Below are 18265 nucleotides of genomic sequence, written 5' to 3' on the forward strand. Positions count from 1 at the left end.
ATCAGGTGTAAAATTCTTTAGCATTAATTATATTCTCCATATTCCACACAAATTACCCTTAATACATTGGTGGTAACTCATGTTACCTTATACATTTATATTCACACTGCATTGTTTGATGATGATTGCACTTCATACTGGCTATTGAGCAGATTCAAACCATAGAAATGAATGCTATTGTTGAGTTAACTACTGGTATTTGCAGTATAGTGCTGAAATTCTAAGAATGGAGGGAATTGTAGAAATAATATTCTTTGAAACATGCATGTTTATAATTTTTCTTTTCTGGTATTAATAATAATATTCTGGTATAGGTTAGAACATATAAATATTTTACTTACTGCTGTCAAGAGATTTATACCTTGTTGAGTATGTCTCTGAAAGAACTCTAAGCACTCTAAGCTGATTGCTTGACATACTATTTAGTTTTCATGGGAAAGTATTGAAAGTTTTCAGTGTTCTATTATTGACCCAAATAATGCCTATTTCTTTACTGCTAAGTGTAAGAACATTTTGTGTATTGACTCAAATACAGAACTGTAAAATCACAGAATCATTAAGGCTGGAAAATACCTCCAAGATTATAGAATCCAATTTTCAACTGATCATTACCGTGTCACCTGAGTTCCATGTCAAGTCATTTCTTGAACACTTTCCAGGGATGGTGGCTCCACCAGCACCTCAGGTAACCTATACCTGATCACTCTTCATTTGATTTTTTTTTTTTCCTGTTGTCATACCTGAACCTCCCTCGGTACAGTTTGAGGCCATTTCTTCTTCTCCTGTCGCTGCTGCTTGAAAGAAGAGACTGACCCCCACCTTGTTACAACCTCCTTTCAAGCAGTTGTAGAGGGGTGATAAGGTCACCCCTGAGCCTCCTCTTTATCAGGCTAGACACCCCCAGCTCCCTCAAGCACTCCTTATATGATTTATTCTCTAGACCCTTCCCCAGGTCCATTGCCCTTCTCTGGACATGCTCTAGCACCTCAATGTCTTTCCTGTAGTGAGGGGCCCAGAACTGAGCACAGGATTTGAGGTGCAGCTTCACCAGTGCTGAGTACAGGGACACTATCCCTGCCCTGGACCTGTTGGCCACACTCTTGCTGATACAGGCCAGGATGCCATTGGCCTTCTTGGCCACCTGGGCACACTCTGCCTCATGTCCAGCTGCTGCCAACCAGCACCCCCTGGTCCTTTTCTGCTGGGTCACTTTCCAGGCACTCTGCCCCCAGCCTGTAGTGCTACATGGGGCTGTTGTGACCCAAGGGCAGGACCTGGCACTTGACCTTGTTGAACCTCACACAGCTGGCCTCAGCACATGGATTCAGCCTGGCCAAATCTCTCTTCAGAGCCTTCCTGCCTCAGGCAGATCTGCAGCAATCTGCTGCATCATATCAAACTTAGTTGTCTTTCTACATTGCTACATTATGATTCTTTGAAACATTTTACAAAATTCTACAGAATACTTGGTTAGTGCTGAATTATATATGTTTATAGGGGTTCACTAGACAAAAAACTGTACAAAATATTAAATAGTAGAATGCAGACAGCATTCAGGAATTCACAGGAATAATTCATAGTAAGTTTTGCAGTATTTGTATTAATGTGTATTTGTGGGGGGGGCTTTGTTGTTTTTTTTTGTTGTTTTTTTTTTCTTTTTTTTTTGCAACAATGCGTGTGCAAGAACACTTAATTGGCAGGGCATATTTTATCAAATTTGATTTGTTGTAAGCAGAAATTTAGATATTTTAAAGCCAACTTCACTCAGCACTGCACAATATAAGAAGATAATGCATGTTTACTTTAAAGTGGAAATAGAGTGTAGGCATACTGGGAAATGCTCAGATTTCAACTGTTAATCTGGAATATTTTCATCATTACATATATATGTCAGTATACTTATGTGTAGTGCAAATAAATATGCTTTTATTTCGAACTTCCATGCACTTCTGTATAACATTTCTTTTATTCAAATCTTCTTGCATACTTTGTAAGGGAGTAAAGAGTTAACCTAAAAGGTTATAGCTTTCCCAAAGAATGTACTGTCCAAATCTCATTCTCAAGATCTCTGAGAAAGAAAAAAATTAGCCATAGTCTGAATGGAGGTCCGGCCCCATTTTCGTTCTGTGACTTTTTGCCAGCCTGTTCTCTGGTAGATTCAAATAAGTGTTCTGCTTATCCAAATGTGGCGCAGAGAAAGCAGTGCCCTTTGAGGACACTGGTGTGAAAACTGGCTATGAAATTTGTCTGACACATATGGCTGGCACATATGGTAGTTGTTGAATAATATTAAAGGAAAGCATAAGAAAAAAATGTTGGAAGGTTGGTTGGCCTGTGTTGTATGTCTGTGTAAGCAGCTACTGTATTTACCCTGAGAAGGACATGTGATGCCAGACTGGGGAGAAAATGGCTTCTGCTGCTACACATGAATAGGAAAGAGAGTGACAAGTGGTCCAACAGACTGTAGAGTGCACTGTCAAAAAATACTGAGGGAACTCAAGATCAAATCTACTCTCATTTATTTCCCTCTAGCCAAAACTAAACCTTTCCTGTATACGGAGTGACATAATTCCTTAGTGAGCTACTCAAGACAGAGCTTAATGAACTGTCTCAGGAATCAGCAGGGTTGAGGAGGCTCAGCAGAGCATCCATCTGATAAAGCTTTGGCTCTGGCAGGGCTGAGTCATGTGGCACTATCCTTTGTGACATGAAGAGGTCCCTGCTCAAGTGGAGCTTGTTTGTGTTGCTCTAACAGGATGCACATACTGTGTCTTGCCTGCATGTTCATGTGCAAAAGCACGCTAAGGTATCTTGGTCACTGTAGATTGAAATAACTGTTCAATAAAAAACTACAACCTAGGGCTCTTAATGTGAGCACATACTAGAGCAAATCTGTCTGCACTGAACAAGTAGTTTTTGAGACAGTACACACACATTTCTTTTCACTTTTCCCTCCAATGTTCTTTAACGTAAGGACCTTTATCAAACTTATCATGAAAGTTGTTCATTAACTAGAAAGTGAAAAGAAAGTGTTTTCCCATACTTATGTTAGACTGTATTACCCTCATCATCCTCTCAAGAACTTACTTGGGGAGTATGTGAAGAACAGAGGTATTGCTTGTGTCTCAGCAGCTAAGAAACCTAAAAGATATATTGGTTTATTAACATGAGGTAAGAATCATGTCCAAAGGATTAGAAATATGTTTGGACAAAGACGTTTCAAGGTCACTATATGTTCTCTTGAGATATTTGAGTTAAAGTGTTGTAAAAAAAAACCAACTTATTGTGAAACCTCCTTTTGACTAACCTCCTTTTGACTACAGCACCCAGTTTTAGAATCATAGAATGATTTTGGGTTTCCAAGGACCTTAAAGTTCATCTAGTTTCAGACATTTTGTTCCATGTAGTCAAGAAACATCTAGTTTCACCTGTTCAGTTTTTGGAGTATTCTGCCATAGCAGGTAGAGACAAGGGCAAGAAGCCCCTGCTTTTGTAGGTGGAGATTAGTATGATTATGCCTTTAGTCCATTTGGGTTAGCTGTCCTATGTGTGCCCCCTGCCAAGATCTTGTCATGCCCAGACTACTGAAGGGTGGTGGAAAGTTGGAGAGACAGTTCTGATGCTCTACCAGTGCTGCTCAGCAGGAGCCAAAAACACTGGTTATCAACAAAGCACACCACTCTGAGGGCTGCTGTGGGGAAAATTACCTCCATCTCTGCCACACCTAATGCAACCTTATAAATAACATTAGTGATATTTACCCTCTTTGAAAAGGAAGAAAGAGACCTAGGTAGACAAGTAATCTTTTTTAAATAGGCAATGTAGCAGTTACTTCTTTGGAAAGCTTTAAGATAGAGCCCACCCTTCCAAGTGACAGGGTAGGACTGACCAGTAGATTTAAAGCAGGAAAATTTCTCTGGCACAGAGAAACCAGCCAAGGACCTGATTTTGCAAGGCTGTGGGCAGGAGTAAAGTTACATGTTAGCAAATGTTAGAATGATTGAAAGTTTATTATGGGTCACATAACTTTTCAAATTGATCTCGAAATAAGGAGTCAATTCTATTTGTCTATAGAATGTGTGGCATAGATTGTTTTGCACAGAAGGATCCACAGTGTATTGCTTTCAAACTGATCAACTGGTCATTCAGCTTTCACGGGCTGAAATGTACATCTTTCCAGAGGTGTCAAACAGAGGACCGTCAATCAATGACATTTCATATACTGCACAGTTGTCTGTATGAAGATTAATACCTTTGCCATCTCATTTTCTGCTGTTAATTCATAGCCACACCTGTTTGATCCTATAAAACAGAAAAAATATTCTGTGAGTGTAAGTTACACCTCTTATGTCCCTCTCATGTACCTGTCCTTAATCAGTCTTGCTAATTAAGACATCCATATTCTTCTAGAATTAGGGTAAGAAGAGAAAGAAGTATTTTTAAAAGATACCCAGGGGAGAGGCTTTCACAGGTAGCTCTATGACAGTCAGTGACTAGCAAGTTTCTGTAACCATCTATACTTATGCAGCCGGCGGGCTGCCCGGGTTGATTCCGTCTGAAATGTCCTGTTAATCTCACTGAGCAACCTGTGAGTTTTGTCATCTTCTCACATCTGCCCTGTTCTCCAACCTCTGCTGTATCCTCTATTCTTCATGGTCCTATGGTCCATGGGGCTTCTGTGGCATTCCTGGAATGGGCTTCCATGGGCCTCAGTCACTAGCATGTTGTTGCATCCTACAATAAGCAGAAATCCTAACAGGTAGCAAGGGCACTGTCACATTTAGTGGGGGAAATAAAATTAATACTTTGCACAGCCATGAAATCAGTTTAAAATAGCAAGTTTAACACCCCCAGCCAAAAGGAGGAGGTAGGTGATGACAGCTCGGCTCTGTGTCATCAGCTTTGTTCAGCTTGCTGCAGGCAAGAGTTTTCCCAGTGACTTCCCAAGTGCCCCCCATGGCATTGCAGCCCAGGGAGCTGTCGTGGCTTGTGTCTCAGCAACCTCAGCAGCTACAGCAGGTGACATGTGGGAGGCTGAGGTCATGTCCCAACAGGTGAGCGCTATGCAGCTCCCTTTCAAGAAAGGGTGGGGGGCAGCTTTCTTTAGAAGCAATAAACATTTGTGCTGGCTGGCAAGTTCAAATTGCTGTGATTGCACCTCTGCACATTTCTGTACAAACTCTAAGGCAAAAACATGAACCTGAGACCAGAGATACCCAGACCTGCACCTGCCTGTATGTGATAACCAGCAGATTTGGTTGGAGCCAGACTTCACTGGACTAGAGGAAAACATTGCTTCCCTTGGAAAATCCTTGGGGAAAAACTGAAGGGTTTAAATTTCTCAATACATGTGGGAAAGCAGTGGTGGAAATCTTCATCAAGGATTTTTCAGAAGCTTGAGGGATGCCAAATCAACTTAAATAGCTAAAACAATAAACTCTTTTCAAGCCAAATAAAATGTGAATTGTACATAAATAAGATGTTAAAATCTGTTGTATAATAAAAACAAATCTGATTGTAAAGATGCAATTTTTCTATTGCTGATTATAATTGCATTGCTACATACCTCGAAGTGTAAGTGAATATGTCATATAGAGAAGAGGGAGAAATAAATGATGTGGTGGAAGCAGCATTCTATCAAGATTGAGTTGTCATAATTTCACAGTCACTTCTGTCCCTCGTCCTTCTGCTTTATGTCTGTGGAGTTTTCTCTCTTGGAAAACTCACAGTACTCATATTATTCTGGACTCCCAGCTCTACTCTTCATTTCTGAAGTACTTCTGTGCACTTATTTTTAATATTTGAACATATTTCTGACATCTTAACTTGAATAATTTAAGGAATCTTTGGCTTCTTCCAGATTTTTTTTTCCTTCTTGCAATATATGTTGTGACTACAACACAGGAATTTCAGATAAAATTATACAGGAATATACTATAATCACTGCCATAGGAATATGCAGTTCTACCCCTTAGGATAGACTTCAAGTGGCACTAAAAATTTTTCATGATATAAAAAAATAACATATTGTGCAAAAATATTTCTTTCCTCAGCAGAACTAGTATCTTGGACTACTCTGCAAGGCTTGTCTCAAGTAAAAGTTAAGGACTTCAAAAGGAATCCTTCTCTGTTCTTGTTTGTATCAAAAATTTTCTATGTTTTCTGTTTTATAATCTGCCCTTGCTGAGCAGGACTAAATTATCTGCAAAAGGTTATGGGTTCGACATACATTAAAAAGGATGAAAGGCAACACGATGGAGTTCTCTGGTCAAATAATATTAAAAGTTAAATATTTGAGATTACCTGGTACAATGACTCTGAAATGAATTCAAAATAAATGTTAAATGGAGCTGTCTGGCATTTGTTCTCCTCCAGTCAGTCAGGCATTTATTTGTTGTATTGCCAGAACAGAAAAGGAACCAAAATTCAAATCTCTGGAAGTAAGTTCTTCATAACAAAAAACAGTTTAATCACTTTGACACAGAGTTTAAAGAATACTTTTTGTGTCAATGCTCACTGTTATAACAAGTCCAGTTGATAAAAAAACCTACTTGTTTGCAGTAGGTTTTGCAAATAATAACCTCTTTAATTCCTCTTGCACACATTTTCCTCTTAAGTCTGTAAAATTTGAGATTTACGATTTTGGATTGTGATCTGAAATGGAGGGTAGTTTTCTGCAAAGACAGTGTTCAACAGCCAGAGATTGAAAAGTTCAGTTACTTCTTCTTCAAGGGAAATTTGCCAGTTTGACACCAAAAACCCCAATTTAAAATTCATTGTGAAACTTTCAGCTGATACCCCCTTGTGCACCCTAGTTTTAAACATTAGAATGATTTTGCAAGCATTGAAATATTAGGCACGTATGTAGGAGTTTGCAGTGGTGGGTTCTAAAGAAAATGTAATCTAATGAAAGGGGAAATTGGTCTATTCTTTTCCCAGAATAAAAATAGTATTTTAAATACTATTTTAAAATAGTATAATATGAAGTGAGATAATATTTTGATTGTAATTATATTTCTCCTGACTTCTATTGTAATGTCTTGCATTTGTGAGGTTGCAGTACACTCTTCTGTTACTACTTGTGAATTGACTGGGGCTTAGGATGTGCCATTACTCTCAAATTTAACACTTTGTCTGAGTAGGCTTGAAATGATAATAGTTTTCCTATGGGCTAATACATGTGTACTTTAAAGGTATAAACCAGATAAAAAAGTCCCCTATGTGACAGTAACTAACATGATTGAGCTAAACCCGTTATTCTGGGAGCCAATTGCTTCAATTCAGCCAGAGACTCGTGGGAGAAGTTGTCTGGCGCCACAAAACAAATTAGTAAGCAGAAACTGAAAACTATTAAATTTATTTTAAGAATGTGTTGTCAGAGATCTAATAAATGTACTTGTTGCTGCAGGCTATGCATGTATGAAGCCTTAACTAATCCAGGTGGTGTTTTTTTTCCTTCGGAGGGAGGTGCAGGGTGTGGATCTTTAGGAAAAAGTTATTGTGCTTTAGGTAATGTGGGCATTGTTTAATGATAGACATGTCAGCTTGAGTGTTATGTTTGGGTTCTCTCTGTTAATACTCACAAGGCAATTTAAATTAATTTTCTCATGCAAAGTTAGTGATTACACAAAACGCTAATTAATTTAATGACAGCATGAAAATAACTTTTTAGTAACAGTTCTTCTAAAACAAATAGATTACTTTTGTTGCCATGTTTAAATATTCCAAAGATTAGTTTTAAAGTGTTTAAATTTACAAGTTTGCCATATTACAGTTCAGGACCAGTTGTGTCTTTGAGTTTTCTCAGGAACCTCCTTTCTAAAGAAGATGGCCTTAGTAGGGGTACTTTAGTAACTTTAGTTAACTGGGTTTTAGTTGGCCATATAGACTGGTGGATTGAACACACTCTTGTTACATTCAATGGCGTGGATCAAATCTTTCCAGAAGGTGATCCAGTTGTTCATATAAGATATGCCTGTAGTTTCTGAAGGTGCAGTTCTTTCTATCCCTTGTGTCCAGAGAACTAGTTTTAATTAAGCATACATTTTTTTAATAGGATAACATTACATTATACGAATCCTACATCTAAGAAAGATCTCTTGTAAGGATCTCTAAGGTAGATCTCTTGTCTTCTCCTTTTGTGGAACAGGAGCCAGTTGATTATGTTTCTGTGCTCTGGAACCTGAGCAAAAACATGTTGTGCTTTGCCAGGAGTGGTTATTCACTGGAGATAATGAATTTATTTGCACTTGAGTTTTCTGCTCAGATGCAGTGGTTGTCCTGTAGAGCTAGTCACTCGCTTACACAACAAAATCCAAAACCAGCAAGTGGATTTTTGGATTCCCTAGAAATCAGTTACAAACTAAGTACTTAATATGCATGAAGGCTTTCAAACACACACAGTGCTTCAGCATTCAGTATATTTTTTGATGATTCAGGTTGGGTTGCTCTTTATCTACTTTGCTGTTTCTTTTCAAAACTCTTAATCTCTTGGTGTAGGCAATATAGTGACAGTGTCCTGGCTCTCAGTGAACTAATTTATACAGAGCTGATTTATACTGAAATTAATTTAATGCTAAGAAATTAATTGGCTGAAGAACCAGTGCATATTTGTTTGCAGAGATTTTGTTAATGAAAATCAGGTTAATTTCTTGATCAGAACCCACTTAATCTCCTGCAGAAGAACTGGACATAGACTTGAATTGGGAATTCCTTAAAATAACCCAGCATGAATCTACAAAGTGCACTTTGAGACATCCTTAGTGACGCTTAGTTGAATTTTACAAGGATCCAAATTGAATACGCGCTAGGTAACCTTGACATTCGTGTCTTGTCTCTCGCTTCCCCTTCCTTTTTGTAACAAAGCAGCTACATGGTATTCTTCAGATATTTCTTCTGCTATGTGATTTCAGGCATTTGCTTATTCTGAGCCCTGGCAAATGTGGCCCTTCCAGCTTGTTTCTTGGGGATAGAGATAAAACAGAAAAAAGAAGTTGTAGAAAGACGGAAACTGTCTGCAGTTCATTGGATACCAGCAATTATACTCCAGGCAAGCTAAGCCTGTAATGCTGTGAAGTGTGTGTTTTCTCATGAGAAGTTCAGAGAAAGCATTGTTTTAGTCCCTAATCACTAGGGGCTGGTTTAGAGGGTTCGTTTTGGCTGTTCTGCAAATATATTGAATTACAGTGGCAGATAGAGTATAGGACGGAGGGTGCAGAGTTCAGGAAGTTGTTTTAGTGATTGGGATCTATTTCAGTATACTTGAAAGACACTTATAAAGGTGAAGCATTTTGAAGCTTTTCTAATCAGGTAATATCATTAGGTTATCTTATGCGTTGCTAAAGTAAATTCAAAACTTTCTAGTGGCATGTGCTATGTGCTGGGTTTACTTAGGCATTTCACTTCTGCAGTTTCCATATGAAATTAAGGCAGCTTTACAGGATGTACCCTTTCTGATGGTCATAGCAGAGGGAATAGCATTTGATCATAGAATCATAGATTATTTTGGTTTGGAAGGAACACTTTCAGGTCATCAAGTCCAATGATGTGCTGCCCCAATGCATTGAGAACAGAACATTTATTGTCTACTTTATTGCTGGGGGCAGCGGGGGGGGGGGAGGGGGGAAGGGGCTGTAATTTGGCAGAAAAAACATATTTACTTGAGACCTTTGCCTTTTTAACCTGAAGCTTAAAATGTACTGGGGCCATTATACAGTATGGCAAATCAGAGTTGTTGAAACTGTGTGCCCTGAACTGGGCATGTAGCATCTATATATTTATTCTGACTAGCAGAATATAAATAAAAATATAAAATATATTAAATCACCTCGGATTTATATGTTTTTCCTGTAGTCTGATAAAAATAGGTTTATACTGTCCATGAATGACTAGGAAAATAGTGTGGGGAAGTGGAAAGTGCTAAGGTTCACAGGAAGCTTCATGGATAAATGGGGAAACATGGTGCTATGGACTAAAATTTTTGCATTTCACATCAGATTTTGCCTCTAATAAACCTGTTGATGTAACTTTATCCTGGGGTTTATTAACTGTCTTGACACAAAAGAGGCTAATCAAAGATTAGAAAATGGAACAGATGTCTAAAAATGGACAGTTCCCTGTTCTTCCCTCTCTCTGTATCTTTGGCTTAAAGTTCAGAAGTGGGTTCCTATTTTCAGAAATTGCATGTCCCTACTGCAAAGAGGAGGTTAGGGTTGTGGCAACTTCAGTAACCCTGTCTGAATGAGGCACCAGATAGGGTCAAGTATTTAGAACCAAGGAAGAAAGAGTGCAGCAAACATGTGGACATGCAAACAAGTGTTTTGTTGCTGTATAGTGATTCCTGAACTGTAGGCCAACTGTTAATATGTCATGTTCTTTTGATTCTCCTTATTAACGTCCTTTTGCAGTCTGTTTAGAAAGCAAAATAAGAAGAGGAAGGAGAAAAGATCAGTAGCAAAAATTTCAAAAAAATTCTTTTTTTTTTAGTGCTTTATTTACTGGTTGGTTTTTTCCAATCTTTCTTGTTTTTGATATACATTCTTGGTCCCGGAGGAATTTATGTGTTGAGCTTTTCCCCCCATTAAGCAACCTTGGCTAATGACTAAAGAGAGCAGATACCTTGTACCTTGAAGCTCTACAGGTCCCAGATATCTCTGTTTGTACAGACATATCTTGTGTACACAATGAGTTTGTGTGGCTGTGGTTATGCAGGGTAGGCACTCTTTTTGCTGATTCATCTCTGATTTATGCCACAGATACTCAGGGAAGTCAATATCTACATCAAGATACATCAATTTCTGTTGTGTCAATAAGTGAATACTGAGATGCAGTTATATGCTTTTATTTATGAATTAGAGTCTGGGACAACAGAACTGCAATCAGACTTTCCTTACAGAATGACCATGTTTGACCCTCAGGTCAACAGTGCTCAAAGTACACAATTTAATCTTAGAATTATTTTTTTATGCTGTCTTTACATAGCTCTGTGACCTATGGAGAAAACTGGAAATTATTATTTCCTCTCTGAGCTCTTTGCACCATGATAGAAAATTCTGACAATCTAATCTGTATTTTTCATGGAGGATTTATAACTTTAAGATATCTCAGCAGCATGGTTGGAAAGATGAATGCTTGAATGTGAATATTAATTTAATTTTTTTTTCCTTCAAGTAGTTGACTGACCAATCTTCCTTCCCCTCCTCTTTTATTCATGTTGTGTAACTAAAACTTTTTTCCAAATGACTTGATCTTTTTAGGAATTTCTTGTTTGATGACCTATGCAAAAATAATGCATCACTGTTTTCTGACAGGCAAACAGTTTGCTGAAGGGATTTCCATAATGACCAGTTCCAGGTTATAGCTATCTTTGACTTGTCATATACAGGCAAACATTTTCAGAGCATTTTGTCCTCAAAAGCCTCAGTCATGAAGTCACTTTGTGACTCACCTTACTCTAGATCATTACCTTCAGCTCCTCACAAAGTTTCTAAATGTGTCTCACAACTCTTGCCATCTCATTTCTCATTAGTATCTCACTGCACCACCTCCTGTCTAGCATCTTCTGATTTAGCACTGCTGCACTCTGGTCTCTGGCAAAATTCAGGAAACAAGTTTTCATGCCTCATGTTAGCAGCATCTTGTCAACCACATCTCACTGATAAAAGTTCCTTTGGATTTATCTTGTTCTAACACCACCCTCCTTCCTTTTGTGTAGTTTTAAAAGTGATGGCTTCCCTCTCCGGATTTCTGATGTATTTGTACTGCCAGCACTCATCTGGGAGAGGAATAAAAGCAAAACTGTCACTGGGGTATAGTAGCTTCATGATTTTCCCAGCAGCTAAATGACTGACTGTGCCCAAGGACCGTGCTTGCAAGCAGGACACAATCCATCTGCTGATAGAAATATTGTTGTCAAGCAGATGCTTATTGTAATAGTGAACCAAATTAAAGTGGCATGTGCTGGCTTATTTCTGACATCTTATAACTTCTAAAAGCTATATTCATAATATTCTTCACAGGCGTTGTGTTTGTGTGGTGTTTGGCTCTACTGTGTTGTAGCAGTTTCATCCAGCTCAGGCGGGGGGGAATTCATTTTACCCAGCATTAGATGGCTGTAATAAAAGTGTCTGCAATATAAAGGGTCACAAAAGGAGTTTTTAAAGGAGTTTTTAAAAGCTGATGAGGAAAAATGCAGGTATTTTTGCATATTTCAAGGCAAAGCTAATCTCCTTAAAAATAAATGCCTAAATTAAGTCGTAGCCTTAAAAAAATGTCTCTTTTCTGGGTTTGGCTATAAAGAGTTTAGGATTTCTAGCCCCAAAATAAATACCTGAAATTAGATAAGGTGTATCATATGCTTCCTGCTCTGTTTTGCTAGAAGTCTGTAGTAGTAGTAAGAAGGAGAAGAAGAAGAACAACAACAACAGAATGGTAGCAGTGGTAGTAGTAGTAGTAGCTAATAATAGGAACAGTGGTTTTATTCTGTGGGACAGTGGACTGTGAAAGGGCTTGTATAAATTAGAAAACATGTCTTCTGAACATGTAAAAAAAAGCACAAAATGCAGACACAAGGGTTTAAAATACATATATTATTTTCTTAAAATTTTAAAGCTGATGGATTTGGTATTGCACATACTGAAAGGACAACTTTATATATTTTAGGGACAGAAGTAGGTCTATAGAAATGGAGGCTTGAAGCTGAAAGCAAGAAATAGGTGAAATGAAGACAATACTAAATCTTTTATATTGCCTTTCTTGTGTTTTTTTCTTCCTAAATTTCATTCCTTAGAGACCTGTATGTAAGATGTAGGTTGTGTACCTTTGTCTACAGCACATTTAACCTTGAGTTCTTTGGATAAGAGAACAATTAGATTTTCTTTTGCTTTCTGTCCTCTGGTTGGAATGTCTTTTGTTTAAAAGGATGCAAACTTTTCTAGAAAATTTTCCTCCACCTGGGCAGTTTCAAATATCTGACATTCTCATTTGGAGTAAGCTCATGCAGTAGTATTTCTTCTCACTAGTGGTACAAATAGGTTCTCTCTCCTCTAAAAGGCAGTATATTTCCATCCTTTTTATATGTCAGAAACTTTTATCCTTCTGTTAAATTATGGTCAAATTGGCCAGTGTGTTTAAGGGTGGCATGCAAATGGCTTTTCTCACTGGATTAGAGAACAAGGCATATTCTGTTACATTTTTCCCCTGAAACTAATGGGAAGACATAACATACAGCTAACCTAATGTAAGTGCTGTAACACTATAGCTGCTGGTCCTCTGTGGTGTTCATTAGTTTCTGATATGGGTGTTTGCAGCCTCCCCCATTGTCAGTAACAACAGAGATCAAAAGAGCAGAAAGGAGCAGGGTGAGGAGTGCAGGGAGATACTCCAGTAAGCATTTCCCTCCTTTCATGTACACGGTACCTTTGCCTCCATGTGAGATTGCACAACTGTAGTTCCTGGGTTTTTCTAGTAGGCAGGTCAGTAGGAAACATACATGCTTATCTTTGCAGAAGAGAGAGGGCATATGGAGTGGCTGCCTAATTTTTCAAGAATGGAAGAAACTGGAAGGGGTAAACCAACCTTCATTTCTATCTTCCTCCAGAAATTAAACCATGAATTAATTTAAATGCTTAGATATGTCTCTGTGCTGTTCAGAGGAATTACTTTTTTCACCAGCTTGGGTACAGAAGTGTTAATTTCTAGAGGAAATTTCTTGCACGTTCAAGACAGTTGTTACCTGAGCAAACCTTGTTCTGTAGCAGCACCTTGTGGGAAGGAAATCAGACTACAGTCTCCCACACAGGCCAGCGTTCCCAGAACACTGTTGCCAAGTGAGCTTCTGTCATCAGTGAGCTGAGCAGCTTATTTTCTTATAGCTATAGAATTTATAGGATTCTAGAGTAATAAAAAGGACATTCATTAGGATGATACACACCATGAAGGCATCCCAAATACATTTTTATTAATTATTGATCTTTTTCTCTTGAGAAATAAGAAAATCAGTGTACTATGTTTGTAGGCATCTAAGAAAAAAATTACTCCTATCTGTAGCAAATGTGTTATGGCTGAGTTCTTTACTTGGAATTTCTTATTTTTAAATCTTTGAAACCTTCGAAGTGTGATGTCCAGATAGATACATATCTTACCCAGGATACAAGGTTGCATTAAACTCAAAATATGAAGTAATCTTTAGCAAAAATGTAATTATATCTTTTTAATTTTGTTTTGCAGGAGGCAATAAGCTGAAGAATCAGCATTTTCGCCTAAACTGGGCATGGATCTCCTTAGAAAAGGAGTATTACTTAGTAAATGAAGACTCCAAGTATCTTGATGTTGTTCTTAAACGGAGAGGTTACCTGGGAGAAACCTCTTTTATAAGTAAGTTCAATTCTCACCTTACCAGTTGCTTCTATAAATCACTACCCAGCCAGTTGACATAATGTTTCAATGCAGCTACATCCTATTACTGCTGTTTCACAGTAAGCAGACTATATTCAAAGGAATGTGTTTATTTATTGAAGAGTGTATATTTTATATGCTATGCATATGATTTCTATTCTTTAGTTAAATAATGAAATCTTCCCTTTTGTGGTTTTTTTTTTGTCTTCTGCAATTAATTTTTGAATAAACAACCCAAGTCACAATCCTTCTTTCTTTGATTTGATTGATACCACTGTTTATTTGTTTCACAGGATACAGTTCCTGTCCTGATCTTCTGTCTTTTTCCTATACTGAAAAAATACAGTTGTAGCAATTGAAAAGGCAGCAATAAGCATATATCTTTCTCCAGGAAGGCTGTTGTGAGCTGGTCTGACCTGCAGCTACAAGCATTAGGCTCATTTTCTTCACTCAATGTTGGCAATCAACTGAGGCTGATACAGGAGGTGTTGAAAACTTTGCAGTGTCTGGGGAGCAAAAAGGTGAAAAAAAGGTTGTGCTATCACATTCTGCAACCTCACACCTGTTTCTAGCTTCTGGATCTGTTTCCTCCTCTGATGCATTTCCATCGGGGAACATTATCCTTGTACAATTTCACATTATAACCTATGGTGAGCTTACAGTCCTTAGAGAAAACGCTCAATTTACAGCTGTTTTTGCAGAGATCTATAAGCATTTACCTGACAAGTTTCTATTTAGAGCTTTTTCTGATTAAAAATCTGAGTTTCAGGTAGTGAGATGGAGAAGGAGCACCTATTTTGGCAAGAGATTTAGGGGATATAGAGCTTAACCAGCAGGATCTTACTTAAAAGACTGTTTTAAACAGTGAACCCACTTGTATAATACATTTCTTTTAAAGTTAAGAAAAGAATGGGAGAGATAAATGCATAGTTAAGGATTATAATGAATAATTAATTAACATGTTAATAATTGATAAATAATTAATGATAATTATTAATTAATAGTGTTAATTTATAATTACTGCTACTGAATAACAGATACGTATGTGGCTTCTGATACTTCACATAGAGTGTTTACAAAATTTTCTACTTATGGATTCAAGGTCAGTTTCAGGATTGACTGAAAAATCAGCAAAACCAGTTTGAGTAACTTGCCTCCAACAACCTTAATCCTGCAGATGGAATTACAGAATTGGAAAGAGCATAAAACAAACTGGTCAAGATGCTTTCTGGCCTTTCTGGTCCATATGAAGTGCCAAAGTGGCTGAAGGGTTATATATATTATATGAAATTTGCTATGGTTTAGGACAAGGCACAAGCCTGAAGAGAGAAAGGCAAGGTTTGTAAGGAAAGATCATGTGTTTCAATGCATCAAATAATGCAGCTGGAAGAAACAATCAGAGAAGTGAGAAGTTTTAAGAGTTTTTTTTCTGAAAACCTGATGAAATAGTTTAAGATTTCATTTGTACTTTGGGATTCAAACAAGGCCGAACACATGAGTTAGAAACAGTTCTGAAATACTTTCTAATTTCTGTGAGGGTCAGACAGCCTTAAAGTGGGAGTGAAATGCCTGTGAAAACCTGTTTCAGAGCAGTCTGCGTCTGAGGCTGGAAGGCCTCTGCCATCTCTCTGGATTGAGTTTGAATTTTTTCCCATGAACTTGCAGGTTCAACTTCACTTTAACCTAATGATTGTCATTATGCAAACACTGATATAGGAGGATAATACTTTTTAAAAGTCTTATTGCAATGGCAATGAGGGCAATGTCTCAGGTTTTGCATCTTCTTTCATTTTTATTCAGTATATTTGCCTTTGTGTCTTTGTGTTTTCCTTAGCTTTCCCTTTAAAGTCTGAACTTTCCAGGGGTGTTTTTATTTTTTCTAAGAGAAATAAATATTTCCTTGGGTTTCAAGCAGGATGCTAATTAGATGTTCTGGTAAAGAGGAGAGTCCAGAGGGCTAAAAGGAGAGAGAAAAGTCTGTTGTCCTTTTTGAACATCTATAATTGAATTATGGGGAAATGGAAACTTGATATAACTTCAGAGAGTATAGTTTCTCCACCTCTGTGTGTGACACCCAATATGTAATTGATCAAGAGTAATGAATGTTCTCATGTTGTGAAAAGTATATTTTTCTACATGTCTTTTAAGGATGACACAAGGGGAAAAAAATTACTGGTGAAGTTTATCATGATCTGAATTCCTGATTTTGACAGGTATTAGCACCAAAGATGGTACTGCCAAGAAAGATAAAGATTTCAGAGGAAAAGCCCAGAAGCAAGTGCAGTTTAATCCTGGTCAAACCTTAGCTACATGGCGAGTACGAATTTTGAGTGATGGTGAACATGAACATTCTGAGTCCTTTCAAATTGTTCTTTCTGAGCCCGTCATGGCAATTCTGGAATTTCCTGCTTCATCTACAGTGGAAATTATTGACCCAGGAGATGGTGAGAACTTTTCCAGAACTGTACTGCCAGTGTGTGCATATACTAAAAGATAAACTGGAGGGCAAATGCTGTGAGTAACACTGGATGCTAAAGGTTGACTGTCCTCAAAATATTTCCTAAGACAGACTTGGGCACCATGTAGCCATTTGTCCTCTATCACTTTAAGTGCTTGATGAAGGGCTTACTCAGGTAGCATTTTTAATGAAAATACCTGCATTTTTTATGATATGTTATATCTAGGGGCTTTGTTTGTGTTAATTTTAGGTATAACCAGTTTTCCGTTAAATGTGTTTGCATACCGAATGTGTCTGAAGAGTTGGCTGCAGGCTAACTTGATTTACTCTGCCATGGGAGAGGATGGCAGAGTAAATTTACTCAGAGACATTTACTCATGTGGGAGAGGATGGTACAGGAAAGTCTAGGCTGGTTGATCACAAGTTTGGTCTTGGAGCAAACTATTTGCATCAATTAGGCCTTGATATCAACCTGAGAAGCTCAGTAATTGTAGAGTTCATTAGACCAAGTGTAGCACATGCTGTGTCAAGAACAAATCAAATTATGGTTAAATATAAATTAAGAAATAAACTGATTTTAAAAAAAATTACAAAATAAGTAGACCATGCTCTGGTTGCTTTGCATCTTTTCAGCTGCATCTAGACACTTAACCCAGGGGCTGTAGTCACACAGAACTGTCTTTAAGAAATCTGTTTAAGTACTGGATGTCCATAACAACTTGAATTATATAGTCTCCCCAATTAACATTTGAAGAGTGTTGGGCATGAAAATTATCAGAGGTATCTTAGTTCCTAATTACAAATGCAAGTTAAACCACAGCTTATCTCACATCCATTTTTAATCACTGAGAAAAATAGTGCTTGACTTGAAAGCAGCATGTATGAGACACAGCAATAACTTGAAAATGTGTTAAATCTCTTTATCTTTTCTATGATCAGTAAGATAGCACAGTTAAAGGTAATGGCTGAGTCTTCTTTATGCCAACAGTATTTTATATTTCTTACATTAAGATAAAATTTTTACAGTGCTAGGGAATTTGTATTAATTATACATAAAGTGAAGTTGCAGAGCTGCAGAGGACAAAATGAAATGCACACCTGCAAATCAAGGAATACCTAGAAGAAAACTAGAGAGAGAACTTTGAGGGGAAGGACTGCTTCCTAACTAGTCTTTTGAAGCTTAGTGCTTAACAAGCTCAGTGAATAGGAGCCATCAAAAGTTTTATTCTGCTTCCAGTGAAAAAATCATTGATTTGAATGGTGTTGCTTTAGGTTCAAAACTGTGAGTTTGTTCAGAAAGCTGTACCAGCCTCTTGGGGTATGGGACATTAGTTAATGTTTTATTCGAAATATAGATTGCACAGGGATGTGTTCTTTTATACTAGCTGCAATGGTATAGCTCATTCTCCTCCA

At 37.7% G+C, this 18265-nt stretch overlaps 1 protein-coding gene across 1 annotated transcript in view; it reads left to right on the forward strand.

Annotated features, from left to right (window-relative positions):
- Positions 1-18265, forward strand: part of FREM2 (FRAS1 related extracellular matrix 2) — a 116426-nt gene that overhangs the window by 47595 nt on the left and 50566 nt on the right. Inside the window, exons 3-4 of the mRNA XM_062487651.1 lie at positions 14227-14373; positions 16608-16838. Coding sequence (XP_062343635.1) covers positions 14227-14373; positions 16608-16838 — 378 coding nt within the window. The remainder of the gene's footprint in view (positions 1-14226; positions 14374-16607; positions 16839-18265) is intronic.

This window comes from Cinclus cinclus, chromosome 2, assembly GCF_963662255.1.
Source record: "Cinclus cinclus chromosome 2, bCinCin1.1, whole genome shotgun sequence".
Classification (NCBI taxonomy): Eukaryota; Metazoa; Chordata; class Aves; order Passeriformes; family Cinclidae; genus Cinclus; species Cinclus cinclus.